The 18,410-nt window shown below is 38.1% G+C and overlaps 1 protein-coding gene across 1 annotated transcript in view; it reads left to right on the forward strand.

Annotated features, from left to right (window-relative positions):
• Positions 1–14,542, forward strand: part of LOC125274255 (NACHT, LRR and PYD domains-containing protein 12-like) — a 26,008-nt gene extending 11,466 nt beyond the window's left edge. Inside the window, exons 5-11 of the mRNA XM_048200471.1 lie at positions 4,999–5,172; positions 5,881–6,054; positions 9,114–9,287; positions 10,748–10,921; positions 11,322–11,495; positions 11,858–12,039; positions 14,226–14,542. Coding sequence (XP_048056428.1) covers positions 4,999–5,172; positions 5,881–6,054; positions 9,114–9,287; positions 10,748–10,921; positions 11,322–11,495; positions 11,858–12,039; positions 14,226–14,230 — 1,057 coding nt within the window. The 3' untranslated portion in view covers positions 14,231–14,542. The remainder of the gene's footprint in view (positions 1–4,998; positions 5,173–5,880; positions 6,055–9,113; positions 9,288–10,747; positions 10,922–11,321; positions 11,496–11,857; positions 12,040–14,225) is intronic.
• Positions 14,543–18,410: the final 3,868 nt, after the last annotated feature.

Consider the following 18,410-nt stretch of genomic DNA (forward strand, 5'->3'; position numbering starts at 1 on the left):
AAACTGTCTTAATTTATTCCATTTTTTTTTTTTTTGTGGCCCGTATATAGTGAAACAAATGAGAATAATAGTATTTCGTGTTAAACAGGTTGTATTTTTTAAGTCGGTGCTTGAAGTAGCTCTTAATTTCCATTGATGACTGTGGTCAGTGTTAGGAAATATCATAGACTGTTAATAATTTTAATTATAGGCTTATAATTCATTGTATAAAAGACCTAAAAAATGTTTAAAACATTTTCAAAGATGAGCTAATAGCCTAATCTTTTATTATCCTCACAGAACGTCAGTTATGTGATGTGCTATGAAATTATTGTGGGGCAAATATATTAATATTAATTTAATAATGAAAGTAGCCTAATCTAATAGTAATAATAGACTAGAAGAATGTAAAAGGCCTACATTAATTGGAAATGCCAAATCCTCTGAATATTGCCAATATTTGACAATATCTCTGGCTATCGTCTATACATGATCATCGTCTGTTGACGCAACCCAGGTTATCGCGGGTTTAGGCAAGGCAAGGCAAGGCAATTTTATTTGTATAGCACATTTCATACACAGTGGTAATTCAAAGTGCTTTACATAAAAAAGAATAATAAAAATAGAACATAAGGAATAGAAATAACAGTATGCATTAAAAGTCAGAATAACAAGATGATACATAAAAGATATAAAATACATTAAAAATTAAATAAAAACAGGAAAAGGAATTAAAAGAATAAAAAGATAATACGTATAAAATAAAGTGCAAACAGTTCGGACATAGCACAGTGCTCAATCAGCAAATGCATAGATAAAAAGATGTGTTTTGAGTCTGGATTTGAATGTGGCTACTGTTGGAGCACACCTGATCTCTTCTGGAAGCTGGTTCCAGCTGCGGCTGGCGTAACAGCTAAAAGCAGACTCTCCTTGCTTTGAGTGAACCCTTGGTATTTCTAAATGACTTGATCCTGATGATCTGAGTGATCTGTTAGGTTTATATTCTATGAGCATATCTGCAATGTATTGAGGTCCCAGGCCATTGAGTGATTTATAAACAAGTAACAGTACTTTAAAATCAATTCTAAATGCAACTGGAAGCCAGTGCAAGGACCTGAGGACTGGTGTGATGTGTTCATGTTTTCGGGTTCTGCTCAGAATCCTGGCAGCAGCGTTCTGTACGAGCTGCAGCTGTCTTATGGTCTTTTTGGGAAGACCAGTGAGGAGCCCATTACAATAATCCACCCGGCTGGTGATGAAAGCATGAACAAGTTTCTCTAAGTCTTGACTGGAGACAAAGCATCTAATTCTTGCAATATTTTTGAGATGATAATATGCTGATTTAGTTATTGTCTTTACATGGCTACTGAAACTCAGGTCTGACTCCAAAATCGCACCAAGATTCCTGACTTGATTTTTAGTTGTTTGACCCCTAGAGTGAAGGTACATGTTCACTTTGAGAACTTCATCTTTGTTTCCAAATGCAATGATTTCAGTTTTGTCTTTGTTTAACTGAAGGAAGTTTAGACACATCCAATTTTTAATTTCATCAATGCATTGGCACAGGGAGTCAATGGGGCTGTAGTCGTTAGGTGATAGGGCTAGGTAAATCTGGGTGTCATCTGCATAGCTGTGATATGCAATTTGGTTCTTTCTCATTATTTGGCTCAGTGGCAGCATATATAGGTTGAACAGGAGGGGTGCGAGTATCGAACCTTGAGGGACTCCGCATGTCATGGATGTCCACTCAGACTTATGGTCACCGATACTCACATAATAACCTCTCCCTTCTAAGTATGACCTGAACCATTTAAGGACCATCCCAGAAAGCCCAACCCAGTTTTCCAGCCTGTCAAGAAGAATGTTGTGATCGACAGTGTCAAACGCAGCACTGAGGTCGAGTAGAACCAGCACTGATAATTTACCTGTATCTGTGTTAAGGCGAATATCATTTATTATCTTTATGAGTGCTGTTTCTGTGCTGTGATGTGGTCGGAAACCAGATTGAAAGATGTCAAAGTATCCATTCAAGCTTAAGAACTTGTTCAGCTGATTGAAAACAACTTTTTCAATGATCTTGCCAATGAAAGGAAGATTTGAGATTGGCCTGTAGTTGCTCAATATGGTGTTATCCAGATTGCTCTTTTTCAGGAGGGGCCTAACAACTGCAGTTTTCAGGGATTTTGGAAAAGTCCCAGAGAGAAGTGAGGCATTTACCACTTCTAGGAGATCTGCTTCTAAACAGTTAAACACTCTTTTGAAAAAAGATGTGGGAAGTGTGTCAAGGGCACAGGTTGATGTTTTAAGGTGCTGTACTGTTTCTTCCAAAATTTTACCATCAATTGCTTCAAAAACAGACATAATAGCTGCTTTCTGATGTTGTGATCTGATCTGTTTTACCCCAGTGCAACTCAAGGATGTGCTGATCGCCTTTCTGATATTATTAATTTTCTCAGAGAAGAAGGAAGCAAACTCACAGCATTTGCTGTCTGAGAGCATTTCACTGGGAATCTGACTTGGGGGGTTTGTTAGTCTCTCTACAGTAGCAAAAAGAGTGCGGGTGTTGTTTAAGTTTTTGTTTATAATATTTGAGAAGAAGGTCTGTCTAGCTTTGCCTAATTCCACATTGAAAGCATGAAGAATATCTTTATAGATGTTATAATGGATTTCGAGTTTTGTCTTTCGCCACATGCGCTCAGCTTTTCTGCATTGTCTTTTCATATTTTGCACTGCTGTTGAGTTTCTCCATGGTGCTTTTTGTCTGCCACTTTTCTTCCTGACTTTCACAGGAGCAATGTTATCAATAACATTCTGTACTTTTGAGTTAAAAGAATCAAGGAGAAAATCAACAGAGTCTGCAGATATGCTTGGTGTTAAAGATATAGCCTTCATAAACAGTGCACTAGTATTCTCATTTAAGGATCGCTTTTTGACAGAGATAGATCTAGCTTCAACAGTCGGAGAGATCAATAAATCAAAGAAAATACAGAAATGATCAGATAGCGCTACATCCTTAATGACAATGGATGAGACGTTTAGACCCTTACTAATAATTAAATCTAGAGTGTGTCCACGATTGTGTGTAGGTCCATGTACGTGTTGAGTCAGATCAAAAGTATTCAAAACAGTTATGATCTCTTTTGCCATATTGGATTCTGCATTTTCTATATGGATGTTAAAGTCCCCAGTAATAGCAAAACAGTCAAACTCAGAGGAAATTGCTGATAACAGTTCTGTAAAGTCCTCCACAAAGGCTGGAGAATATTTTGGAGGCCTGTAGATAACTATAAGTAGAATGCGAGGAGCACCTTTTAACACAATACCCAAGTATTCGAAAGACAAGTAATCACCAAATGACACTTGCTTGCATTGATAGACATCTTTAAATAGAGCAGCAACACCTCCACCTCTCCTAACAGCTCTGCAGACACTCATAAAAGTAAAGTTAGGAGGGGCTGTTTCATTCAGGATTGTTGAACTGCAACTGTCTTCAAGCCATGTTTCATTTAGAAGAATAAAATCTAGGTTGTTTGTGGTTATTAAGTCATTGACTAGAAGTGATTTATTTTTAAGTGAGCGGATGTTTAAAAGTGCTAACTTAACAGTCTTACTTTTTGTATCTACAGTAATCTTAGTTTGACGTGTAATAGGTAGCAGATTAAATGGGTTTGCCAAACGGTTTGAGAAGGCCTTAGGCTTTCTATCACGTAATAAAACAGAAATAGAGAAAGCTACAGGCACACTGGGTTCCCACTCGTTCTGTAAACATTTGATTAAGTCACTGTTATCATAGCGGGGACCCGACACACATCACTGAGAGCTGTTATCGGTTGTTTTTGGTTCACCTAGAACAGACGGAGGAGGTTGAGGGCCCTGGCGTTGTGGCAGGGGCCGAAGAGCTCTCGCAGGAGGAGGGGGAGGGCGAGCTGGGCCCACAGGCTTTGGTGGTTTCGGGGCTTGACGCTTTTTTGTTGATATCTGGGGGCTTGCAGCAAAAGAGTGGGAGAGTTTGGTTCCAGCATACACCAGTTCCTCCATTTTCTCTGAGAAGCACAGAAGAGGGGAAGCTGGAGAAAGGGATAACGTGTCCGGTGAAGAGGGGCTGTTGCTCTGGTGTTACCGGAGGCTGTAATATGTTGTCCTGGTTTCCCTGGCTGTTTTCCCGAAAGTCATCCTTGGGTGCTGAATCTTGGAGCAGTTCTAACACGTCACTGTCTCTCTGTGAGCTCTGTGGGCAGGGCTCAGTCAGGATTGTGTCCGTGAGCAGTGGTTGTTGTGGCTGCGTGGTGTTATCATTGACCTTGTGGGATGTGTCAGCCGCGTGTCCATTCAGGTGTTGAAATGAAGTCCTGTGGTCAGTTGTACTCTGTCCAGGTGTGTTTGTGCCATTCAGATTGGCACACACTGCTGAAGGATGATGGAAGAGAAGTAGATATTGTCCTTTAGCACTCTTGAGCCCAGTTTGTTTTGGTGCAGGCCATCATGAGTGAACAGTTGTCTCTGACTCCAGAACAGATTGAAGTTATCAATGAAATTCAGTCCTTTTAAGTTGCAGGGTTTTTTTTAAGTTGCAGGTTTAAGTTGCAGGTTTATTTGGCTTTACTCTGTTACATATAAATTAAAATATGTAATGTCATAATTATAATGTTTTGAGTGTTTACTTATAATTGTTGCATTAGGCTATTAATAAACATTTATTGATAAGAACTATTTCATGTCTTTTCATTTACAGTAGCATGAACCACGAGTAGTCGAGTAACTCGTGTATTGTTTTGATAAGAAATCGACAAGCAGAAATCAGTAGTCGTGCAACCCCTAATAGACATATATTTGAAAGTTGTGAAAGATGGTATCACTTGGCTGTCAAATTAGTTCCAACATACATGACATTAATATTTAATACTTCTGGAAAGCTTGCATGTTCACAGAGAACATGACATAACCTATCACTGTCACAACAAACTGTTCCTACATGATAAACACACAATATATGTCTTGTCAAATAACCTGTTTTTGCAGACTCTCCAAATGTGAACTCGATCACACCTGCTGTGAAACTGTGGCTTTGGCCTTGCAGATACCAAACTCACCCCTCATAGAGCTGGACATGAGTGACAATAACCTGCAGAAATCAGGAGTGCAGCTGCTCTCTGGTGGACTGATGAGCCCAAACTGTCAACTGAACAAACTGAGGTTTGAGATTCAGACGTTTTTTATATGTTGATTTGATGCACAAAGTATGATTACTCAAATCAAATAAATTATTGAATGTAATTATCTTATATATGAGTTATGAAATTAAAGACAATGACAAAATAATCAGATTGTCTAATCTGAGCAACATATTCTAATATTACTGCATTGATAATTCATTGCACCTCACATGACAAGACCAAAAACTAAATAGGAGTACACAGAAAACATTAATAACCTATTTAAATAAATAAAAGTCTGTCACATGGCTGGTGTTATGGGGTCTGGAGTATTATTTCTTCTTGTTTTCTGACTGGTGATAAACACAAATAAACATAATATAGATCCAGAAATTCAACCAAATTGTGGTAACATTTTTATTAGACTTTGAGTTCTGTCTTCAAATCCCAGCCTAACAAATTATTTATTTATAAACCAAGTAAAAACCAGAGCCTACGAGAAAATATTTGTCAGATATAACATGATAAATAAAACAGAACTAAAGATTATGATAAACACAAGAGATCCAATGCCAGATTTTCTTCTGTTATTGGTCATTAAAGTGTGAAATGTGACTGGTTAGTATGTAGTAAAATAAAAGAGAACCTGTAAGGTCTATCATGTTTTTGTTCTCAAATTTAGATTAAGCTTTGAAGTAATTTAAAATGGATGTGTAATTATTATCCTGTTTTTCTTTATGCTGTTCAGTTTGGCAAACTGTTATCTCACTGATCAGTGCAGTGAAACTGTGGCATCAGTTCTACAATCATCAAACTCCCGTCTGATAGAGTTGGACATGAGCGACAATGATCTGGAGGACTCAGGAGTGAAGCTGCTCTCTGAAGGACTGAAGAGCCCAAACTGTCACTTGAACAAACTGAGGTTTGAGATATTCATTCATTCATTCAATCATTCATTCAGAAGTCAAATTCCTCAAGTGTCTGCTTGTAGATCTAGTGGTGACATGTAAACTAAGGTTAATAGCTGGTTTCTATGATGCTGTGCAGTGATATACACAGTAGTGGCTGAACAGCTGTTTCACATTACAGCTGTAACTAGATCACCACTGGAACCAGAAGGCAGGACCAGAATTATGTTAAAGTTTATGTGTTGAAAAATATTTATTATAAAACATATTGTTCCGTTCCTTGATTATGACTGAATGAGTCACATTCAAAACCATTGTAAAATACTCTAAAAACAGTTGTTTTCAACTCCGGTTCTGGGGATCCACTGCTGTGCACATTTTGTGGGTCTCTCCTATCTGACACACTCAATTTAGTATATGGAGCTCTCTTCTAACAAGCTGAATATGAATCAGGTGTGTTAAATAAGACATACAAAATGTGCAGAGTGGACATACAAAATGGACCAGAGTTGTGAACCACTGCTCTAAAAATACAACTGTGACCTTGTTGCGTAAGTATTACTGTGCCAAGCATGTTTTCCACTGCATCTGTGTGTTGCTTGGCATCCATTCTTCTAAACATTGCTGAAGAACTACATTGCTTTGTGGAAGAATCATTATTTATCAATAAATTATAATTTTGTTTGTTACTGTGTTTTTTATGAAACCTTGGCAGGGAGTAACCATTTGAAACCATGATTAACAGTGATTTTACAACAGTTCACCTGTAAAGCGTGGCTTTTTGGGGCTTATTGATTTAGCATATTCTTTCAGATGTGTTGTATGATTTTCCATGATGTGTATATATCAAGAGTCATTCTCCCCTGGAAAACAAGAGCATGAAAATCAAAGAATGAGACTACAGTTGCATGTTTATACATTTATATTTAACTATGTTTCAACTGTTTTATGATATTGTTTTTGTGATGTTAACATTTATAATTTTTTATCATTCCTTCTTTATCTCATAAATGACTGTAAAGATAGCATTAACAATCAGAATTCACCTTTACTTTTAACATAATATTTATCTTTAAAAACAATACACAATATACTACCCCAAATAGTGCCTGAGACAGATCAGACACAATTATTTGTTAAATTTTACAAATAATCCACAATATCCTTCACCCAACAGGCAAAACAATAAGGTAGAGTTCTAAGGCACTAACCCTGAAGAGCAATTAACACCCCAAATGCAGAACCTTAGTAACAAAGATAAATCATCAAGATAAGACTGGTTTAAAACTCAAAGGAATGTACTCTAAATTCACTTTGAAACAGACAAATGTGCCCTTTTTCTATACAGTCCATCATAATCCTATACATGCTTGATATATATATACAATCATGTATCCAGATTTCCTATGTAATCATATGTCCTTTATAGTGTTTTGCTTATTTATTCTAAACCTTTTGAATTAATGTTTAGCCTTACTGTATTTGCATGTGTTTTAAGCTTTGCCTTTTTAAACATTCAAGCGCAAGAAGATACAAAAGATCTGTTACTCTCGCGCTGTGTGAAATGTGTGCCGGAAAGCCACGCCTCATACAGCACGTGAATACAGAATTAAGTTCTCTTTCACGTTGTCTTGCACTTGAATGGACAAATTCACACAAAATTGTCAAAATGCCTATCTTGGTGAGTATCCTAGTGTAAACATTTGGTTATGTCTTAGGTTTATGCAAACTGTTCAGGCATTAGGTCTTAAAGTAACAGAAGCATAATATACCTGCTGTTGTCTGGGTTTTTAATGTTAATCAAACAAAAAAAGTACAAAGAAATAAATCACTCACTGGTCTTGAGTGAATAAATTTTGTAACTTTAATAAGGATTAATCTATTTAATTCATACAGTAAAGAATAAGCAGTGGTTTTTTTTTACATTACTTTATTTAATTTAACTACTTAGACCTTGTTGAAAAACCTAAAAAGCACTGCTTATTTCATTTGTGTGTTTGTTCTATTGTTTTTATTTGTGCTATTGCTCATAATTTGATTATTTGTTTTTATTTTATTACTGACTGTTTACTTGTCTTTAATAACATTTGAAATTTATATTCGTTAGGCTAGTAGTTTTTGCTGTGCTTTTAACCCTTATATGGTCTTTGGGGTCTTTTTAGACCCCAAACAACGTTTGCTCAAATAAAAAATAAAAAAAGTTCTCTTTGTCCAAATGACATGAAACTTTGTACAGTTGTTAACTTTTTCTAGATCTACACAGAAAAAAAATTGGAGTGATATCTTGTTTTTATGTTAGTGTAAAAAAAAAAAAAAAAAAAAAAAAAAAAAAAGTCACACTCATGGTCTTTGTGGTCTCCACAGATGTAATTTTGTAACAAAATAATTGTTTTTTAAAAAACAAATGTAATTTTACTCTGTTTATTAATGTTTTTACTTCTTATTTGTGCAGTTTTTGGAGGATTTGTCATATCTTTTAAATTTATATAAATAATTTTTTTTTATACAAAAACAGCTTTTCATGTAAAATTCACTTTATAAAAGACCCATATTTCTAACTTTCATTCATGGGGATAACATGGATAATTCAACATCGTTTAGTGTAAGATTTTTGCCCATCTTTTGGAAAATGCAGTTTTAAAAGTAAAAAAATTATCACTTTTCACAAGTATTTTTCAGTTGAATTTATATCTAAATATTATGAAATCACAATTATGACAATAAAAATTACTTTTTGTCAAAGTTTAGCTTTTTTTGTACTGAAAAAAATAAGTTTAGTTGATCCTAGTTGATCTGTTGAATTTCAAACAATGTGATAACTTCATGCTTTCCTGTATTCTGCTTCAGCTCTCTTTCTATTGCTAAACTGTATACATGTGTGTGTTTAGAGCTAATAGAGCTGGACATGAGTCAAATAGACAAATCTATTTGCTTATGATTCTAAGTATCTGGTTGATGGCTGTACAGTCAACTTATCAGAACTTGCAGTTAATGAAATCTGAGAGATTCCACTTTTATCAATATATATTAAATGGATGTGTAATTATTCAGTTTTTTTTTATTATTCTGTCAGTTTGGCAGGCTGTAAACTCACTGGACAGTGCTGTAAAATTGTGGCATCAGTTCTACAATCATCAAACTCCCATCTAATAGAGCTGGACATGAGTCACAATAGCCTGCAGGATTCAGGAGTGGAACTGCTCTCTGATGGACTGAAGAATCCAAACTGTCAGCTGAAGATACTGAGGTTTGAGATTCATTTTTTCTTTATGCTGATGCATTAAATGCATTATATTATGACTATATATTTAATATTTAGTAGATTTTTTTCTCTTTGTTCTATTGGCATTTTTGCCTTTGAGATATGATAGATAATCAACAGGAATCAAAGTGGGAGAGAGAGGAGGAAGGGATCTAAAGGTACCCAAGCATGGACTCAAGCAAAGGTCACCCTAAGCGCATCCTGTCTGAGTTTTGCCATGTTTAGTATATTCTATGAATGTTCCAGTCAATTAGCCACAGATTGGTGTCAGCCGATAATCACATTCTATGACTGCATCAGGAGTCACTAAATTTGGCCCCTGAAATGCATGTAAACAGTATACAGATGAGGCACATTCTTTGTAACTTCGTGAAACATTAGTAAACCATAGTAAATCACACATCTTTATTAAGAACAGTTTGTCTGGATTCAAACGAGCAAACACACAACATAACATGATGCTTCAAGTTCTTGAGAAAATCCTCACAAATTGACATAACATGCCTGTTACGTGGCTGTGTAGTTCTTATTTTTAAAGACCCATAGGTGGCGATGAAGTATTGGATTGGTGGAAGCACGATGACGTCACTGAGTTTCCGGCATAAATAGCGTGGATGGCGACAATGGAGTCTCTCTCTTGCTGGGCTGGTTTCGCCGGTGTCTCTCTCTCTCTGTGATTTCCCTCGCTGCGGTCCCTTTTTGAACATCTATTGCCCGCTCCCATGGGGCATTTAAACTTTAATTTGTTATAGTTTAGTTTGCATTCTTGATCTTTCATTGTTTTGTTCGATATGTTTTCTTTATATGGTTAATGTTTAATTTTAACAGTAACGGGTAGTGGATTTGCTTAAACAGGTCACTGTTTATTAATGTAGTAAGTATAGTGTAGAAAGCAGAGGCCCGGAAGACTCACTCCTTTTGCTTTATCGGAAGCTAGGTAAGAACTATTGGTGAGAATAGCCAGGCAGGCGTTCTTTGTTTCTTTGGCTGTTTTTACCTACCTGTTTACTGTTAATTCTTTTGTTAATATTTTGTCTAATTTTGTTTGCAACATTATTTATGAATTGTTTATTCCTTTTTTCTATTATAATTAAACAAGGGCGATTTATTGTCCTGAAAATTAACAGCCGGTGTCTGTGGCTCTTGCATGTGTGCGGTTCATGTCCTAATTGGAGTTATTATTTTGAACGAGCTGTTAACTCCGACATGGGCCGTAACAATGCCACTTGGCTAAAGCTATAGGACTTCCGAGATCTGATCGCGTCACAATCATGATGCAGTTTTTTCCGACTATTTCCTTCAGGATTATGATTCTCAGTATCTGGTAGATGGCTGTACAGTCAAATTATCAGAACTTGCAGTTTATGAAATCTGAGAGATTCCACTTTTATCAGTATATATTAAATGTATGTGTGATTATTCAGATTTTTTCTTATTCTGTTCAGTTTGGCAGGCTGTAAATTCACTGGTCAGTGCTGTGAAAGTGTGGCATCAGTTCTAGAATCATCAAACTCCCGTCTGATAGAGCTGGACATGAGTGACAATGACCTGCAGAAATCAGGAGTGAAGCTACTCTCTGATGGACTGAAGAGCCCAAACTGTCAGCTGAACAAACTGAGGTTTGAGATTCATTCATTCAATATATTGAAGCATTATAAATTGACTATATATTTAATTTTAGTAGGTTCTTAAATGCATGAGTTTTGTATATGTATATATAAGAGTCACTCTCTCAAAAAAGGAAAGAAGAACATGTCAAGTGTCAACAGCACAGTTTAAGGTGCTGCTGGTGCAGCATTTTATTTACTCAGAACCTAATAACCAAACTTACTCAAGCATGATTACTTCCATCAGGAGATTCAAATCTATTTGCTTATGATCCTCAGTATCTGGTAGATGGCTGTATAAATCAAATGGTGATCAGAACCATATTCTCCTTTAAGGGGAACTTGTAGTTTATGAAATTAAAGATATTACACTTTTATCAGTATATATATATATTTTTTAAATTCTCTTCAGATTGGCAGGCTGTAAACTCACTGGTCAGTGCTGTAAAATTGTGGCATCAGTTCTACAATCATCAAACTGCCATCTCATAGAGCTGGACATGAGTCTTAATGGCCTGCAGGATTCAGGAGTGGAGCTGCTCTCTGGTGGACTGAAGTGCCCAAACTGTCAGCTGAAGATACTGGGGTTTGAGATTCAAATGCATTTATGTTTGTTGATACAAATAAGATATGATTACACAAATCAACACATTATTGAATTTAACTATCTTAATAATGAGTTTGAAATTAAAGATAATGACTGAATCAGCCAGTCATTTTTAATATTTACTTTTACAATTGTGATAAACATCATATGGCAAGACCAAAAAATAAATAGTAACTGGAAAGCTAAATGTTTTATTAATAATTTATAACTTACATTGAATGCAGTTTAAAACTAGCAGCTAAACGTTTAATTACCTCATTCAGGTAAAAAAAAAATTAATATGCATTTATTGTAAGTTCTAATGTCAAAGACATCTTCATTGCTTCTGTGTGTTTTTGTAGATTATCTGGCTGTGAGGTGACAGATAAAGACTGTCATTTCCTGGCTTCGGCTCTGCGATCAAATCCCTCACACCTGAGAGAGCTGGATCTGAGCTACAATTACCTGGGAGAATCAGGAGTCAAGATGCTCACTGATCTACTGAATGATCCAAACTGCTCACTGAACAAAGTGGATTTCAGAAGTAAGAATATTTTTGTACTGTTAATTTCTGTATATTTATTTTAATCTTACCATCTACAAATGTACAGTGAAATGTCACTCAAAAGGGGCTGTAGAGCTGCAGGATATGGAGGGAAAGATTGTATATTTATTTAGCTGTTTATCATTCTAAATTAATAGGCATTTTAAAGGGATAGTTCTGCCAAAATGAAAATTCTGTCATCATTTACTCACCTTCAAGTCATTCCAAGCCTGTATGACTTTCTTTCTTCTGTGAAATATAAAATATATTTTCTTCTCAGTGAAACATTCTTCAAAATATCTTTCATGTTTAGCAGAAGAATGTCCTGCAGACTTTCGGTGAGGAATGATGATTTAGGTGAATATTTTAACATTTGGCTGAACTATCTACTAATTTAACAAAGGGATTAGAAAGGTTTTAGTTGGCCGAAAATCGATGGATTGTTTCTTTGGTGCTGGTTTGGTAAGAAGTTATAACCAGATATAACCATGCTGTCTGTGATTGAACTGATAGTTTGTAATATTTGCTCCTTTGGTAGCAAGGCGTAATCCAATGTACAGGTTTTACATGGCACTTTTGAGTTTTTTCATAGTGTTTAAATACAAAATACACCCATACATCTGAGGTGCTTCCATGTTTTGATCCTTTTCTGCAGCTTCATTGTCAAGTGATCATTTTGACAAGCTAACACAATTTTGGGGTCTCACACAAGGTTTTATTTTCATCCGTCTGCACTATTTCTTACAAACAAGCATTAGACAGACGTGTCTGACCATTGTGATACCTCTTGTTATTTTTCTCACTCTTGCTCATGTAATTGTCAGCGTTGTTTGCAGGCAAGGATAATAGAAGTCAGGATGTAAGTGCAGCAATACTTTCAATAAAACAAAATGGCAATATACTCATGAAACTGGAACAAGCAACATTTTAACAGAACAACACAACAATATCTAACAAAGACAGACAAAGAACTGAGAAATTTTATTATGCTGCCGACGCCGCTTTTTCCGGTCACTCGTATGAGGTAACACAGTGCTGTTTTATCATATTAGATACACTTGAATGAGTTGCTGCTGAGCGAATGCTGTGAGACACTTGTTGCACACTGCAGTAAGCTAGATTGATTTTAGAATATCATATTAATAAATGATGGATGGCTTGTGCTGATAAATGGCATGCGATTGAATACAAACATATTGTATGATGGAGGAAATGCTGTATTATACTGTTTCTAAAAATAAAACTGAATCTAATTGTGCTTTGTAACCTACTTCTCTGAGGCATGGTAAAAGCATGGTACATGTGGAAAATCAAGAAAACTAGATTTAAAAAATCTAGATGTGTTGAGCTATTATAACAATAATTTGTTTTCTGTCAATAAATTTAACCTAACAGTTGTTCCTTTGTCTAATAAAACATCATATATTAAAGCATCTTTCGAGTTTCCATGATTTCAACAAAATAAAATTGGAAATTGAGGGTAACGCGGGCATGACGCCACTGATAGGTAATGCACGGACAGTTGGACAGTCAGACATGTCCATGTCCTGTTTAAAAATGGTTTATTTCTCTGGATTTAAACATTTGTGGAAACATTTGGGATAATGTACGTACACAAGTCAACAAAATATATAACACTGTTCTAGTGGTTTTTGGATATTTTAATCCAAAAATCATACATATTGTGCCTTTAATTAGCTTTATCTATGAACTATAGACATCTATGTTTTGTCATGTTATTTAGTCAGATAGGTAAACTTGTGGTTATGTGAATCAAAGATTAGTAAAATATAGGATGTTTATGTTTGTGTGGGTGGGTTTACTTGTCTATATTGTATTTACAGATTTGTCCCCTAAAGTGAGTTTAATCTAAGAAAACCTCCTTTTGTGGACATCTTCATTTGAATTTATAAATTAAATTTATTCAATTAAAAAAAAAAATCTAAAATTCAACAAGTTTTCATTTATGGGTACAGGGTTGGTTTTTGGGTAACAATTATGGGTAATTATGGGCTTTTTATTCAATTATGGGCTTTTTATAAAAACAATAAAATTATATAATATGTCCTCATTAATATAAGCATTTGTTTTTGTAGTGGGAATCATCAGAAAGAGTTCAAGATTACCATATGACTATGACACTGTAGATCTGTTGTTTTGTAATGTTATATGTTCTCTATTCTTAGGTTAACATCTCTGTGACCTCACACTGGATCCAAACACAGCAAACACTCTTCTCATTCTATCTGAGTATAGGTCACATATGTGAAAGAGGATTAGTTCTATCATCATCATCATCATCCAGAGAGATTTGATGAGGATCATTACATTCTGTGTAGGCCGAATGGAGTCACAAGTTGGCTGAAATATTACTCACATATAAAACAATCAGCAGGAAGAAAACAAATAGAAACTGAATTTGGATTTAACAAAACTTCCTGAAATGTGAACCACCTCAAACAGAGTATGAGTGTTTGTGGACTGGCTGGCCAGTACGTTTTGAGAAAAAAACACATTTATGTATGTTCACTGAACCTGAATATGCTGAGTTTGGGGTTTCTCCTCTTTCTTCACTGTCTCTGTGTCAGATTAAACCTTGTGTGAGAAACAACAGAAACACAGATGAAACAGCTAATTTTTTCATAGTGAATAAACTAGAGAGGGAGTGTTGTGTACGGCATCACTTAGAGCTCATGACTAGAGATATGAAGATCCATACAAAGATACGGATGTGATGCAGCAGGTGTATTTGTCATCACTGAATAGTTTGAGTCTGTATGTTCACTTCTGAACGATCAGGAAAGAAAGCTGACCTGTTTTCATCACTGGTTGTCATACAGTCAAGGTTATTTTCCATTTTAAACTGTTTTTAAATGTCTCTGAGGAACAGGAAGAAGTGATATGCAGAAATATTTCTTCTATCTTTTTGTTTTCTCTGCTGCTTCACAAATTGGATCATTTCTGAGGTTAGTTATATGAAAGCACTTTACAGGGACCTGAGAAGAGCTTGTGCTATGACAACCATTAAATCATCTGTTAGCCAGATATAGAGAATATCGTGTGTGTTTGTGTGTTTAATCAGAATGTCTAAAGCATATTATTTTAAGCACTATAATGCTAATTTATGTACGTATCTGGGAAAACAATTAAGGTTTTTTTTTTCAGTAGTTATTCATAGATTTTGAGATAATAATTTGATTCAGGTAAACACATTTGATTCAGGTCTGTAAGATTTTGAAATGATGACAAATGAAAGTGATTGGAAAATATGTAAATCAGCTGAAAAAAAATGTGTCATTTGTCATCTAAAAATTCTCTTAATAGAAGTCTAATAATTCAGCCTTGAAAATAACTGTAAGTATGACCTATTCTGTAGCATTAATATTAGTGGGTAATGCTCTCCTATTTCCAGTGGAATAGGAGAATAAGTGGAATAGCGAATAAATAAAGTATCTGAACTGGATCAACTCTGCAACTGGGCTGAACAGCTTTATAAATGCATTTAGTTTCAATGTAATGCTTGATAATCTTAGACTCTCTGTTAATATTTAGTTGTTCTGCTTCATATTTTTGTGGAAACAGATACATTATTTCAGGATTCTTTGATGAATAGAAAGTTTGAAAGAAAAGCATTTATTTGAAATAGGAATCTTTTGTAACATTATAAATGTGGTCAATGTCACTTTTTATCAGTTTTATGTGTCCTTGCTGAATAAAAGTATTCTTGTTTTTAAACAAACTTTTGAATGATAGTGTATTTTTTTCAATGTAATTCATCAGTCTTTAAGTATAGTGTTGTTACAGTTCCCTCGTCTCCAAGACTCCATTTCCCATGATCCTCCTGTTTCTACACCTGCACTCACTTCCCTCGTCAGCTCCTCATCATCACCCATCACCATCACCTGGACTTCCTCGTTTGCACTCCCTATATATATGGACTCACTCCCTTCACTCCTTGTCTGTTCTTTTATGTTATACCTTGGATTTAGATGTTGTGTCTCCACGTTGTGTCAATAAAATACCCATTTGCTGTGGACGTCCGTGAATGCCTCTTCTTGCAACATCTAACCGTAACAGAAGAACAGACCTAACCGTTGGACCTCCACATCATAAGATGGGTATCTACCTGGTCCCGGTTTCCACTACTGCTCATCATATCGAGGCTCCCACTCCTTCACCACCTCTCTCTGCGGCGGAACGGCTCGTAGGACTCTTCCAGGTTGGCTGTTCGCTGGAGAGGTATGTGGAGGAGTTTGTAGAGCTGGCTTTCCTGACTAACTGGTCAGATGCACTTTTGAACGCCCTGTTTCTGGATGGACTGGACGATGAAACTATCCGTTTTGATGAACCTGAAAATTCTTTTTACTTGAGCGAAACCATTAATCTAATTTTGTATTTAAACGGATCTAATTTCTTTGTTGATGAGGTTCAGGATAAGTGTCAAGTCCGTCCAGTCCCTCCAGAAACAGAGGTGGCCAGGCCAGTTGGTCAGACTCCTTCTTCCTCCACATATCCCTCCAGCGAACGTACTCCCTGTGTTACACTGGACCCTCACTCCTCCGCTGGGTCCAGAAAGCGGAGGAGGAGGAAGAAAGCTGCTCCAGCTCTATCTAAGCCCTCAGCTCCAGCCGCCGCCGCCGAGCCCTCAGCTCCAGCCGCCGCCGCCGAGCCCTCAGCTCCAGCCGCCGCCGCCGAGCCCTCAGCTCCAGCCGCCGAGCAAACTTCTCCAGTCTCCACAGTGCCAGCCCCAGTGCCTGTGGGGATTCTGATCGAATTTGAGGGGATGGACTGGACCCCTTTTCCAGCCCTCTTCGAGCCAGCCGCTCCAGTCTCAGCCGCCGAGCCAGCCGCTCCAGTCTCAGCCGCCGAGCCAGCCGCTTCAGTCTCAGCCGCCGAGCCAGCCGCTTCAGTCTCAGCCGCCGAGCCAGCCGCTCCAGTCTCCGCCGCCGAGCCTGCATCTCCAGTCTCCGCCGCCGAGCCTGCATCTCCAGTCTCCGCCGCCGAGCCTGCATCTCCAGTCTCCGCCGCCGAGCCTGCATCTCCAGTCTCCGCCGCCGAGCCTGCATCTCCAGTCTCCGCCGCCGAGCCTGCATCTCCAGTCTCCGCCGCCGAGCCTGCATCTCCAGTCTCCGCCGCCGAGCCTGCATCTCCAGTCTCCGCCGCCGAGCCTGCATCTCCAGTCTCTGCCTCCCAGAAGCCCACTCCTGCCCACAAAAACACTCCCTTCCTGAAACTTCTAAAAACTCTCCTCAGCCTCCCCAAGTATTTTTTGGGGGGGGGGCCTAGTACCGGTTCCAGTGCCTGTGGGGGGGGAACTCCTGGGCGGGGTTTCGGGAGCACCAGAGCCCATGGCTCCAGACCCGCCATGGCAGCCCGCTGCACCTGACCCTCCGTGGCAGCCCGCTGCACCTGACTCTCCGTGGCAGCCCGCTGCACCTGACCCGCCGTGGCAGCCCGCTGCACCTGACCCGCCGTGGCAGCCCGCTGCACCTGACCCGCCGTGGCTGCCCGCTGCACCTGACCCGCCGTGGCTGCCCGCTGCACCTGACCCGCCGTGGCTGCCCGCTGCACCTGACCCGCCGTGGCTGCCCGCTGCACCTGACCCGCCGTGGCTGCCCGCTGCACCTGACCCGCCGTGGCTGCCCGCTGCACCTGACCCGCCATGGCTCATGGACCCGCCCTGGAGACCTCCACTCCTACCCATGCCTCTCCCTGCACCGGCATGAGGTCTCCAGGGCGCCCACCCCCCCCTCCCCGGTGTTACATCTACGGCGCGAGGTCGCGCCTACCGGGAGGGGGAGGTACTGTTACAGTTCCCTCGTCTCCAAGACTCCATTTCCCATGATCCTCCTGTTTCTACACCTGCACTCACTTCCCTCGTCAGCTCCTCATCATCACCCATCACCATCACCTGGACTTCCTCGTTTGCACTCCCTATATATATGGACTCACTCCCTTCACTCCTTGTCTGTTCTTTTATGTTATACCTTGGATTTAGATGTTGTGTCTCCACGTTGTGTCAATAAAATACCCATTTGCTGTGGACGTCCGTGAATGCCTCTTCTTGCAACATCTAACCGTAACAAGTGTCTTGTATGATGAAATTAATTCAGCATGGAGTGGCTATGAAACAGTAATTAATGTGTCTCAAATTAAGAACTCTGTATAAATAGATTTATGAGGTACTGTATGTACATCATCCAATATAATTCATGAGTTCGCCTGCCCATTCAGTCTTAATGGGTAGGTGAAAAAATACTGTAGTAATTTATAGTAAATACTATAGTGATTTTGAACCATACTATAGTAAATTGTAGTATACTGTATATATTATAGTATTTACAACACTCTGTTAATGAATGCTACAACAT

The sequence above is a fragment of the Megalobrama amblycephala genome, linkage group LG8 (assembly GCF_018812025.1).
Source record: "Megalobrama amblycephala isolate DHTTF-2021 linkage group LG8, ASM1881202v1, whole genome shotgun sequence".
NCBI classification, from domain to species: domain Eukaryota; kingdom Metazoa; phylum Chordata; class Actinopteri; order Cypriniformes; family Xenocyprididae; genus Megalobrama; species Megalobrama amblycephala.